General features: G+C 43.0%; 1 protein-coding gene across 1 annotated transcript in view; it reads right to left on the bottom strand.

The window, feature by feature from the left end:
- Window positions 1–1,309: 1,309 nt before the first annotated feature.
- The window catches only part of LOC102964456, an 86,375-nt gene continuing 75,103 nt past the window's right edge, over window positions 1,310–12,581 (bottom strand). The window contains exons 12-14 of the mRNA XM_042961572.1: window positions 7,481–7,967; window positions 7,042–7,180; window positions 1,310–4,064 (exon numbers count right to left, since the gene is read on the bottom strand). Coding sequence (XP_042817506.1) covers window positions 3,133–4,064; window positions 7,042–7,180; window positions 7,481–7,967 — 1,558 coding nt within the window. The 3' untranslated portion in view covers window positions 1,310–3,132. The remainder of the gene's footprint in view (window positions 4,065–7,041; window positions 7,181–7,480; window positions 7,968–12,581) is intronic.

The following is a 12,581-nucleotide window of genomic DNA, read 5'->3' on the forward strand; positions in this document are numbered from 1 at the left end:
GTTATCTGTAGTTGAGAAAAGCAGTAACCTTGAAGTGGAGCCTCTTGTTCACGTTAGTGCTTCTTGAATTCTGCAGCCATGGGCAAGTCACCTCACAACTTGACCCTCGGTTTAAAGGAGCTGGGGTAGGGGTGCCTGGGTGGCTCAGTTGGTTAAGTGTCTGACTTTGGCTCAGGTCATGATCTCACGGTTTGTGAGTTCAAGCCCTGTATCAGGCTCTGTGCTGACAGCTCAGAGTCTGGAGCCTACTTCACATTCTGTGCCTCTCTGTCCCCCCACCCTCGCTCACAATCTGTCTCCCTCCTTCAAAAAATAAACATTAAAATATATATATATATATTTTTTTTCTTTTTAAAGGAACTGGAGTAGATGATCTATGGTTAAAGCTTCAACATTCTGTGTTTATGAAAGAGGAGGCACCAATATAGATTTTCTTCTCCAGCCTTCCCAGAAAAAGAGTAAATAAATTGTGCTCAGGGCCCTCTTATATATTTTGGTATAGAGGCTATCCAGGGGAGTAATGTTTACCTTAAATGGGTCTTGCACAGATACACGGATTTTAAAAGATGTGCAATTTAGGCAAGATGCTTAGTTTCCTACCTTTCACCTTCTCCCTCATTTCCATAGACTGCAATTAACTGTCCACCTGAGGATTGGAAATTTAAGCAAATCTGACCTTGGTCTCTCCCAGCTTCCCCATCCCCATGAATCTTTGTTTCTCTTGCCCCATTAAATGAATCCTCAAAGTAAGGGAGATTGCCGATTAGAATATTTCCCATGCAGAAGAAACTGACCTGGAGAGCATTTCTGCTAAAAGGAAGGGTGAGCTCAATGGGCAGACCTCACTGATACCCACCCACCCCTTGCTTTCTGATGGGTCAGACATTGCTACTCAGTAACCCTATCCTCAGCAGCTGTCTTGTTGGCTGGTGCGAATGATCACAAATCTAAAGGGTCATGGGGTTTTTCTGCACAGGTTTCTTCTAAGGACCTGCTGAAAGAGGAGGGGAAGCCCTGGGCAGTCTCCCAGACTCCTGCTCCTTAAGTGATTCTGGTGGACACAATGTGTATGTGTGTTTAAAGAGGCTACTTGCTCTGGTTCCCAAAGTTTTTCAACCAGCTGTCCCCTAACTTTTGTGGCTTCACTTGGTGAAGTGCAGCCCAGGGAATAGCTATCAGTTTCCAGACACCTTTTGGCCCAGGAAAGAAGAGTTAAGAAGCCAATTCCTTGACTTCTTGCCACAACCCCCTCTCCCAGCATACCTCCACCATGCTCCCTATTCCAGAACAAATCATTTCAAAGCAGGGCTTAAAATTCAGATTTTATTACAATACATCTTGCATTACATTCTAACACTAAACAGTTTAAGTATATACTCAAAAGTATAAACGTTCAAATCAATTACTAAAAATGATTTACCAAGCAAGATTTTTACCAATACTAGAGTTGGGGGAAGACAACTAGAAAGTACTCCAAAATGTTAACGTTTCTGTAGGTGGTGGGATTGAAGGTGATTTCTACTTTCTCATTTTCTGTATTACCAACATTTATAATTAATTCACAACCCAGGGAAAAAAAACTACTAAATAAAATTAACATGAAATCATCTGATTGTCACCTATAGGAAAGGGCAACTTCATCCATTTTAAGGGTCTCTCTAGACTTCTGATTGACCTCATTCAATGACAATCTTCCAACCTGTGGACATAAAGACTGTACCCCTCCCCCAATTTCACCTCCCTTATTACCCATAACAGATTTGATCACCAAGTCTCCAGAAGTAACAGTATCTGGAAGGGAAATCAGGACATCTTAAAAGAGAAATCAAACTTTCTCTTACATATGAATTGCCTTCAGCAATTAATGGTGGGTTAATTAAAACCGCCAAAATAAAAATCAACAGAGAAGTAGAGTTTTGAGGAATCTAAGGGGGTAATTCAATAAGGATTCATTGCCTTCAAGTAACTTAGTATCTTCTAGCTGGTGATAAGGGGAGGGGACAGGAAATGAGGAATAGTAGACCTTGGGAAGGCAGACCTCTCACTCCTATGCTTCTGTGAGCTTCCCATTTCCTGAGCCCTAGGGGCACGGAACACCAACACTGTCCCTCTAGCCTCCAATATGTCTTCTTTCCATGGTGTACATACATGCCTTTTTCCATACGATGCGCCAAAGTCTACCTAATCACACTGACTGTTCTGAGTACCTCAAGGTCTCTTAGGTCACTCTGGGTCTGGGATAGGCTACCCAAATCTGTGATTATAAAGAGAGGAATCAACACATGTCCTCTGAACCAGGGTGTACGAGAAGAAATTCCTGCTTGAAAGGAATCCTCATGAAGAGACCTCTATAGATCCTCTCTCCATACCTTTGTATGTGCTATAACCTTTGCCTATAATGTTCTCTTCCCTCTTGCCTTGATCTGCCTAATTTGTACACACCCTTTATTCCTCAACAGAGATTTCATCACCTCCAGGAAGCTTAAGTGGCTCCTAAACCAGGTTAGGTGCCCCCCTTGTATTTTGACAGAATCCAAGATTTATCCTACCAAAGAACTTATCACACTTTACTGTAATTACCTGTTTAATAAATATATATGTATCCCATTAGCCCTTAACTCTGGGAGAGCAATGGCCATGTCTGCCCCCGATGGCTGGCACATAGCAGGTGCTCAATAAATAAACAAACCTCAACTGACCTCTGGAAGCTCAGGGCTGAGGAGAGAACTGGCAAGGGGGCAGAATGAGCTATAAACTGATCCAGGACAGAATTCAACATTTCACAACCTCACAATTCAACACCTCAGAGAACCGAATGACTCTCAGCACATGCCTCCAACTGCCAAATGCACGATGTTCTTGCTGGGCAGAGATCCTTGCCATTGAAAGCACCACCTTCCAGTCCATCATGTAAGAAGCTCTTTCAGGATCTCTGCCCCAATCCTGGCCTTACTGTGTAAGTGCTCATTCAACACGTCAACAACCATATTTTTGTGGATCTGCTCGTACAGTAAGTACTGACTCAGACAGGAAGGACAGAAACTCTGCTCTTAGGAAACGTCTAACTTTTGTGCAGTCTCACCCCAAAGCGAATCCCTAGTATGACACAAGTATACAACTCTTACCCAAGACTTAAACTCTGGTGTGAGTTCTCTGGTGCTGCATAAGGCCTGACCTATGCCTAAATGTTTTCCTACATTCATTACATTCATAAGGCTTCTCCCCAGTATGGATTCTCTGGTGCTGCGTGAGGGCTGAGCTCTGATTGAAGGATTTTCCACATTCATTACATTCATAAGGTTTTTCTCCAGTATGAATTCTTTGATGTTCAATAAGGATAGAGCTTCTACCAAAAGCCTTACCACATTCAGTACATTCATAACCTTTGTCTCCAGTGTGAATTTTCTTATGCTGAATGAGGGCTGAGCTCCGGCTGAAGGCTTTCCCACATTCACCACATTCATAAGGCTTCTCTCCAGTGTGAATTCTCCGATGCCTAATGAGCTCTGAGCTGCCCCTGAAAGCTTTTCCACATTCACAGCATTCATAGGGTTTTTCACCACTATGAATTCTCTGATGTCTAACAAGGTCTGAACTCAAACTAAAAGCTTTGCCACACTCTTTACACGCATAAGGCCTCTCCCCAGTATGAATTCTCTGATGTCTAATCAGCTTTGAGCTCTGGCAAAAGGCTTTCCCACAGTCCAAGCACTCGTAGACCTTTCCCCCAGCGTGAACTCTCTGTCGTGTTACAACATTTGAGTTCACACTGAGAGTCCTTTCACTTTCGTTACGTCCAAGGACACTTTCTTCTGTGGAGATTTTCTTGTTGAAGACCGCCAGACTAAGATGTCTTTCCTGAGAAGGGAGCTGACTCATTTTGTTCCTTGCAACTGTTCCTTTTGGCTTCTCAAAGATGTGCCGGCCTCCCAAAGCTTCTTCAACTATCTGTCCTGAAGGAGTTTCCCCAGGGAGTCTTCCTGGGGATATCATGGCTGCTGATGCTACACATTCAAAAATTTCTTGCTTTGTTGTTAATACTTCATCACCCACCAGCTTGCCATCTAAATATGTGAATAGAAAAATACTCGTGTCATTTGATCCCCATGTCAAAAGAAAGGAATCTATTATAACCAGAATAGAAAATAACCAAACAAAATAGGTATTTACCTATTAGGAGGAAAACTCTTAAGAACTAGCTTCCCAATCCAGAATTTTGAGAAGTGGCCTGGGGTAGTGAGAGGTGGCACCCTCAGAAAGCAAGGGGGACAAAAAAGAGTCAGCACTGGAGAGGGACGGTGAGCAGGGAAACACATCAGTTAGAGGAGACAGTGATACATAGGAGTAGCAGTGAGAAACCAGGAAGCTAGGAGACAATCCTGGGTTAGAAGAGAAGATGCATTTTTTTGGTAATGAGGGAAAGGAAAAGAGGTGATAGGGAGTGCTCAGGAAGAAGAGAGAGGTCTAAGACTCTTAAATAAATGGTGCTCCTAGAAAAACAGGAGAGCAGGATATACGATTAGGAAATGCTTTCAGGGTTAGAACTGAGCAGAGGTAGATGAGCAGGAACTAGAATGCGTTAAGTTAATTGCAGGTTCTGGTAGGTTCTAAGTAGATCAAACGATTATAAGCAAATAGAATAAGACATACAGAGCATGAGAAAAGGAATACTCTAGGATCAGGTAGAAGTCTTATATGTTCACTTTTTTATGTGTAAATGGTCAAAGGTAGATGGAAACAAGAGACAGCTGTGATTTCCTGGAGCCAAACTTTCAGCTCTCACACAACAAGCCCCTCTCATTTCGAGATTTCTAGTAGCTCAGAAGGAGACTACTAGATAATGGCTGAGGCAACTTGAATTATTTTGAGGGTGAAAATCTAAAAAACTGCTCAGTTACTTTCATCCTCCCAAAAGTCCTCTAACCTCTGGGGTGCCTGGGTGGCTCAGTCGGTTAAGCATCCAACTTCGGCTCAGGTCAAGATTTCAAGGATCGTGAGTTCGAGCCCTACCTCAGGCTCGAGCCTGAGCCTGCTTCAAATTCTCTGTCTCCCTCTCTCTCTCTCTGCCCCTCCCTTGCTCTCTGTCTCTCTCTCAAAAATAAACGCCTAAAAAGAAAAGTAGACAAAGGACACAGAGAAAAAAAATACAAATGGCCAATCAACAAATTAAATGATAATTCACTAATAAATAGCTATAAACCAAAAGTCTTCTAACCTTAAATACAGTTTACAGACCAGGAAACTAAGGCTCAGAGAGGCAACATAACCTATGTGAGGCCACAGAATTCGTAATTTAAGAGCCAGATTCAAAGACGCTCAACATCAAGGCTTGCCGTTTTCCCCTAAGTCCCTTCTGCTATTTCCCTACCTGTTCAGTGTGGCCTATGTGGTCTAAAAGCCTTTTAACTAGGGATGTGGTCTTTAATTGCACATTGACAAACATGCTTTTAGCTTTCATGTTGTGTAGATGATGCTCCACTGCCCACCCAGACCCGCTTTACTTATAGGGTGCCTCCTTGCCCAGCTGCTGTTGAGTGTTGGCTCCTAACCACCCAGTTGCCCTCTTCTCTGGAAAGTCGCCCTGGCTGATGAGAACCACCTGGCCCAGGATGTTATTTCCACCCTCGCTGCCCCACACCCACCACCTTAAGAAGGGACAGCTCAGCACTGCAGTCATGCTGGAGGAGGGGAGGGTACCCCAAACCCCCAGAGATTAAGCCAAGGCTAGGTTTTACCCAAGACCACATCATAACCCTGCTTCTCTCACTCCATTACAGATTTCTCCCGAAGAGCAAACCCTCCTTTAAATCACATGTACCCAAATCTCCACATCTCAGGCTCTTCTTCTGGCAAGACATACTGTTAGGCTTGTGAAGAACCTATGGAAAGATTATAACCAAGGCTGTAAGGTCATAAAGCTTCAACAGTAGAGTTTGAGATGGAGGGACACTGGAGAAGGAAGGGGCTTTTCTTCCTAGTGCTGTTGTGCTCTGTTTGTTCCTGCAGCACCTGCTCACCACCAATTAGTCCCAGAGGCACCATCCCTCTGGGTGGCTTCCCAGCAAGTCTGGTGTCACGGCACCTCTCCACAAGGGTTCTCGGCACCCCAGAGGGTGGCTACCACAGCACACACACCCTCTCCCTGCACCTCATGGATGGCTTCCCTTGGTACCCTAAAGTGCAGCTTCCCAGAAAGTTCTGGCAGCACAGCACTTCATTGAACATGTCCATCCAGCCATCCAGTGGACCACAGCTGTGTCCTCTCCAACAAGATCTGGATCTCAGCTCTGACAGGGCAGGAGGAAGATGTGGTACTCTCTCACAGATTTGTTCCTTCCTTGGATGCTGTGCCTCAGCCCTAAAGATTCCCTATATGTGTTATTCCCGTATTATTTAGACTTTTTTTTTTTTTTTACCACTTAGTAATTAACCCCATTATAGTCAATAATTCTTTTTTTTAACTTTTTAAAGTTTATTTATTTATTTTGAGAGAGAGAGAGAGAGTGCGTGCAAAGGAGGGGCAGAGAGAGATAGAGAATCCCAAGCAGGCTCGACACTGTCAGCACAGAGCCCAATGTGGGGCTCGAACTCTCGGACTGTAAGATCATGACCTGAGCTGAAGTCAAGAGTCGGATGCTTAACCAATGAGCCACTCAGGCACCCCTATAGTCAATAATTCCTAATATTCAACTTTCCCTGTTCAAGCTACTATGTAGTTTCTATTACTGATACACTATTCATCTCCACCTTAGAGACTGCCTTGCCAGTGGACCATTAAAAAAAAAAAAAGAGTATATTGGTCTTTGAATGTTACGGGTGTTAGAGAATTTTATTAGAGACCTTAATTCTTCACCCAAAGTTAGAAATTATATTGGAATTTCAGATTCTAGGCAGAGCCAATGGAAGCATATTTCAAGGCATGGAGGGGACCTTTCCACTAGACTTAACGAAGCCACAAATGAATGTCATTAAGAAAATGCACTATGCCACAGATGATAGCCCCACCATCATCCTCAGCCCCAATGGACTGTGACTCCTCACCTCCCTCATGGGAAGCCTGGGACTCTTGAGTCTCACTCTTGCACTGGTTCTCCAAGGGCTGGAGCTGTATACTCAGAGACTTCAGTGCTCCTATGGATGTCATTTCCTTCCAGATCATTCCTTGGCCATGAGCCGTGTCCTAGGAGTAATCAAGTACCAGCACTATGATTCTGAGGATACAGAAGAAAAAACAAAACAACAACCAAAAAAAAAACCCTAGAACAAAGGGACAAGGCAGCTGGAGTCAGAAACTCATCCAGATGACTAGAAAGAAAACAACAGGACTAAAAGCCCTGGTGCCTTGGCCCCAGTAGACAAATAATAACCCAAAGACAAAAAGTTTGTAACTTTCTGACAGCCACGTCAAGGCCACTCATAACTTACATAACTATTAACTTATAAAAGGTAAAACTAACAAAGAAAAACACCTACTTCTTACCTGTTGCCTTGGTTCGTCAAGTTCTTTCTCCAGCTCCTCCAGCATAGTCACGGCTTGCTCTCCGTTCTCGGGCCGGTGCTCTCGCAGCCAGGCCTGCAGCTCCTCAGGCAGGATGGCCAGGAACTGCTCCAGCACCAGCAGCTCCAGGATCTGCTCCTTGGAGTTCACCTCGGGCCTCAGCCACTGATGGCAAAGCTCCCGGAGCCGGTTCAGAGCCTCCCGGGGCCCAGAGGAGTCAGAGTAACCAAAGTGCCTGAACTGCTGGCGGAAGGTCTCCAGGCCACAGGTGTCTCCCTGAAGGCCAAAGTCCTGCCCACAAACATAATTCTCTTCTTCAACCTTCACAACTATAAGTCCTTCTTGTTCTTTCGAAGCATGGTAGGCCAAGGCTGCAGTTTTTCCTGACATTCTTGGCCGAGACAGTCTGAAAATGCTGCTCAGTTGAGGCAGGGAGGGAATGAAAAGTCTGTGTCTAAGAATTCTGATTCTTCAGGTAGCTCCTAAGATGGACAATGTGGAAAAAATGTGTTTAGAATACAAATACAGGATTTTGAAGACCAGTTGCCAGACAGTGTAGTAATGAAAAGTGACTAAAAGGGAGTTTCCATATAAACAATACAGGGATGCCTGGCTGGCTCAGTTAGTAGAGCGTGCAACTCTTGATCTCAGGGTCATGAGTTTGAATACCATGTTGGACATGGAGCCTACTTAAAACATAAAAATAAAATAAATAATACAAATAAATAAACAATACATTAATGGTGATTCAGGATTTTTTCAAGACATGAAATAGAAAATTTAAGAATCACCAAAATCAACTCAGCCTTTGGAAATAATGCTAGGGTTAACACTGGGGATAATAGTCCTCTTAGATCATGGAAAGCAGGAAAAACACTGTGGTATATTATTACTTCTTAGAATAATAATCACCATTTTATTGAGTACTTACTAGATGCCAAACATTAGCTGGGTATTTAACATAAATTTATTTAATTTCCCTAATAAGTCTATTAAGGACAATCATAATGTGCTCATTTCTAAATGAGGCTACTGAGAAGCATAAGCTGACCAAAAAGACAGGTAGCCCGTAAGCAAGAGAACCAGATTCTCCAACAAGAGTATTGAGCTCTATTAGCCGTGGGGTCTCCCCCAAAGAAGGGAATTTGCACTTAATAAACACCTACTGGGGCACCTGGGTGGCTCATTCGATTAAGCAATTAAGTGTCTGACTTCGGCTCAGGTCATGATCTCACAGTTTGTAGGGTTGAGCTGTGTTGACAGCTGTGCTGACAGCTCAGAACCTGGAGCCTGCTTCGGATTCTGTGTCTCCCTCTTCTCTCTGCCCCTCTCCTGCTCGTGCTCTGTCGGTCTCTCTCTCTCTTAAAAATAAATAAACATTAAAAAATTAAAAAAAAAAATAGGGGCACCTGGGTGGCTCAGTCAGTTAAGCTTCCGACTCTTGACTTTGGCTCAGGTCATGATCTCACAGTTCGTGAGTTCCAGCCCTGCATCAAGCTCTGAGCTGAAAGCACAGAGCCTGCTTGGGATTTCTCTCTCCCTCTCCCTCTGCCCACCCCCTTTCCCCCAGCTTGCGCTCTCTCTCTCTCTCAAAAAATAAATAAATAAACATTTTTAAAAATCCACCTTTCATGGGCGGGGCACTTTACAGATACTATTTTATTGGGGTTTAACAATAATACTATGTGATAAGTATTATCATCCCCATTTTACTGATGAGGAAACTGAGATTTTTAAAAGTTAAGCAATTTAGGAGCGACTGGGTGGCTCAGTTGGTTGAGTATTCAACTCTTGATTTCGGCTTGGGTCATGATCCCAGGGTCTTGGGATCAAGCCCTGCATCAGGCTCCACACTGATCACAGGGCCTGCTTAAGATTCCCTCTCTCTCTCTCTCTCTCTCTCTCTCTCTCTCTCTCTCTCTCCCTGTGCCCCTCTCCCCTGCTCTCTCTCTCTCTCCCTCTCTCTCAAATAAAATAAAGAAATAAAAGTTAAGTAATATACCCAAGGCCCCAACCTGGTACATAGCAAAGTCAAGATATGAACTTAGGATTGCCCAACTCTAAAGTACTTGTTTTTTTATTACAGATAGGGGTTAACCCAGGACAATCATGGTTGGTACTATTTAAGTGATTTAAAAAATGTTAGGAAAGGGCCATGGAGAATGGCCAGAGTGAACGTACAAACAAGGAAAAATTCTTGACTTTAAGTCACAGGTTCTAAGACAGTACAAAGAAAAGAGGAATGAATTCCTTCATCCATTATTTCGACAAATACTTGAGCTGTGTGCTAGGCAGTGTAGTGAACAGGATTCTCAGGAGTAAAAGGTGTGTCCTCAAAGACTCCATAGTGTGGGAGAGCAACAGGGAAACCAGGAAATACAGTGTGGAAAATCCAAGGATAGAGGGAAGCAAGCAAGGTAGCACAGAGAAAGACATCTAAGACCAGGAAGACCTGCCTGCCTGGGAGAGACATGTCAGCAGTCTGATAAGAGTAAGCCAGGTGAAAATGTAAAGTAAGGTCATTCAGGCAAAGACAACAGTCGGTAGAAGATATGGCCCACTGAGGAAACTGCAGGTGTTTTAGGAAGGCCAGACTAGTGGTTGTCTCCTCTGGCTCAGAATCAGCCATGGAGCATGGACCCCACAACAGACTTCCTGAGTCAGAATCTCTGTGGGTAAGGTTTCAATAAGTGCCCCCAAATGCTTCTGATGTGAAGCCACGGTAAAAAAACAAAAACAAAAACAAAAACAAAAACACAGCCAGAAAGCCTGGGGCATAGTTAAGAAATAGTGAGAAAGGAGATACCTATGGTCTGACAGGTTGCATTGCAGAGTTTGAATTTGATCCCCACAGCCACGGGGATGGCTGGAGCATCTGTCTGCCCACTCGAGAAGGAGTACAGAGAAGAGACAGAAAGGGGTCTGTTGCCACCACTTGGGCAAGGAGGGCCCGAGCTATGGGAGCCAAAGGTAAAGACAGATTTGACAGGAATTAGACACACACACTGGATAAGGGTTTGGAAGAGAAAGGAGTCAAGAACTTGGATTTTTGGCTGGTGCTGGTGACTGAAATGATGGTGGTATCATCATTTCTCGAGCTATTTATGACAAAATTCAGTCTGAGATACCTACAAAGCAGCATTCCTAAACTGTGTTTTTTCCATATACACCTAAACAGACAAACTCAGGAATATTTTTCCTCTTAATTTTTTTAGTATTTGAAAAATACTAAACACATTTGTTTAGTTCTTATCATGTGACGAATGACATTTAAAAAATCCCCTAGCGATGCATCATCAGATCTGTGCATCACTGTGTACATAGCATTTACCAAGGGTTGCATCTTTTACTTAATGACCACTGGTCTAAGTCATGGATCTTGCCCCTTAATTTCAATATGTTTGTGATACTATTAAATTTGTTATAAATATTATGCTCCTCTACACAGAGTTCCATAGGTTAGCCCTTAAGTCTACCACTGCTTTCACTGTCTCCCAGGCATCTCTACTCTGGATCTCTCAGCTGAGCACCAGCCCTATTTATTCACTGTTTCTCACTCCCATAATGCCTCTTGAATTTCTCAAAAGGACCTGAGACAGCACATTCATGACCAATTGATGATTCCTCCCACTCCAAATCTGCTCCTCTCCCAGTGGCCCCCTCTCAGGAAGTAGGAACATCCACCTGGCTGCACTTCTAGAAACCTGAAAGCATCCCTAACACCTCCTTCCCGTATTTAATGCAAATTAAGCCCTCTTGATTTTATTGCCTATCTCCAGAATCTGCCCCTCCCCATCTCTGCCACCACGATCTTCATGCCAACAACCATCCTCTCACACTATACAGTAACACACAGTATGCTTATACTGTAACCAGACAACCTTTTCAAATTGCAAATCTGATCCTGTTCCTCTGACCAGTTTTTTTAAAAAGCAAAAACAGAAGCAAAAAAAAAACCTTTGGCCAATCTCTTTGGTTATACTCATCTCATTTACAGATGCCCGAGATGGACCCCCAGCCTGAGTCAGAACCTCCTACGTGGGGCTTTATATTTGTAAAACATTCTGCAAGTAATTCTGATGTGCAGGCAGGGTTGGGTTAGTCAAGGAGGCATAAGAGATACAGTTAAAGAGAATTTTGATCCTTTCCCTCAGAGCACTTCTCTCATTTTGTCAGTTTATATGCTTTAGAGGGACTATTGGGTTAATACCTATCTTCTCCACGATTAAAACTGTAAGTTACATCAACATTTTTGCTCACCATTTTATCACTATCACTCAATCCAATGCACAGTACAGAATATGTATATGTATATATATATCCATATATATATTCATATATATACATATATATTCATATATATATCCATATATATTCATATATCTTCATATATATCTATATATATGAATATATATGTATATACATATATATTTATATATACTCATATATATGCATATATATATTCATATATGTATATATATAAATGAATACTACTATTGTAAAAAAAAAAGTTTCAAAGAGGCAGTGGTCAACACTGTCAAATGCCCAACAAGGACGGAAAAATGTTTCCATGGCACTTCTCATAGTGCAGGGAGATGACAGCTCACAGGAAAAACACCAGCTTTGGAGTCAAGTGACACAACAGTTTGGAATCACAGCACAGCCTCTTACTAGTTGTGTGACAGCAGTCACCAACCAAACCTTTCTAAGATTCCATTTTCTCTCCTAAAAATGGAGTTGATAATACTTTCATTGCAGTGTTACTATAAGAATTGGAAGTAACAGACATCTAGAGTAGTGCCTGATGCATTAAGCGTTATCTTTTTATTCTGGCGTTTTGACATCTGGGCCTTGCTTTCACTGGAAGGACTGTCCTTCCCAGAGCTAGCAGATTCCTAGAGATAATAAACTCACCTACAGGGTGCTTTTCATATGCAAACCAACCCAGAGCCCACACACCACCACCTCCTGTACTGGGATTTCTCATCCAGGGCCACCATTCCCCTGCCCTAATCACCCAGGGTCAGATGCCAGAAAATCAGGCACAAGCCCTATGCTTCCGAGCACACTGAAACTATTCAAA

This window comes from Panthera tigris, chromosome D3, assembly GCF_018350195.1.
Source record: "Panthera tigris isolate Pti1 chromosome D3, P.tigris_Pti1_mat1.1, whole genome shotgun sequence".
Taxonomy (NCBI): Eukaryota; Metazoa; Chordata; class Mammalia; order Carnivora; family Felidae; genus Panthera; species Panthera tigris.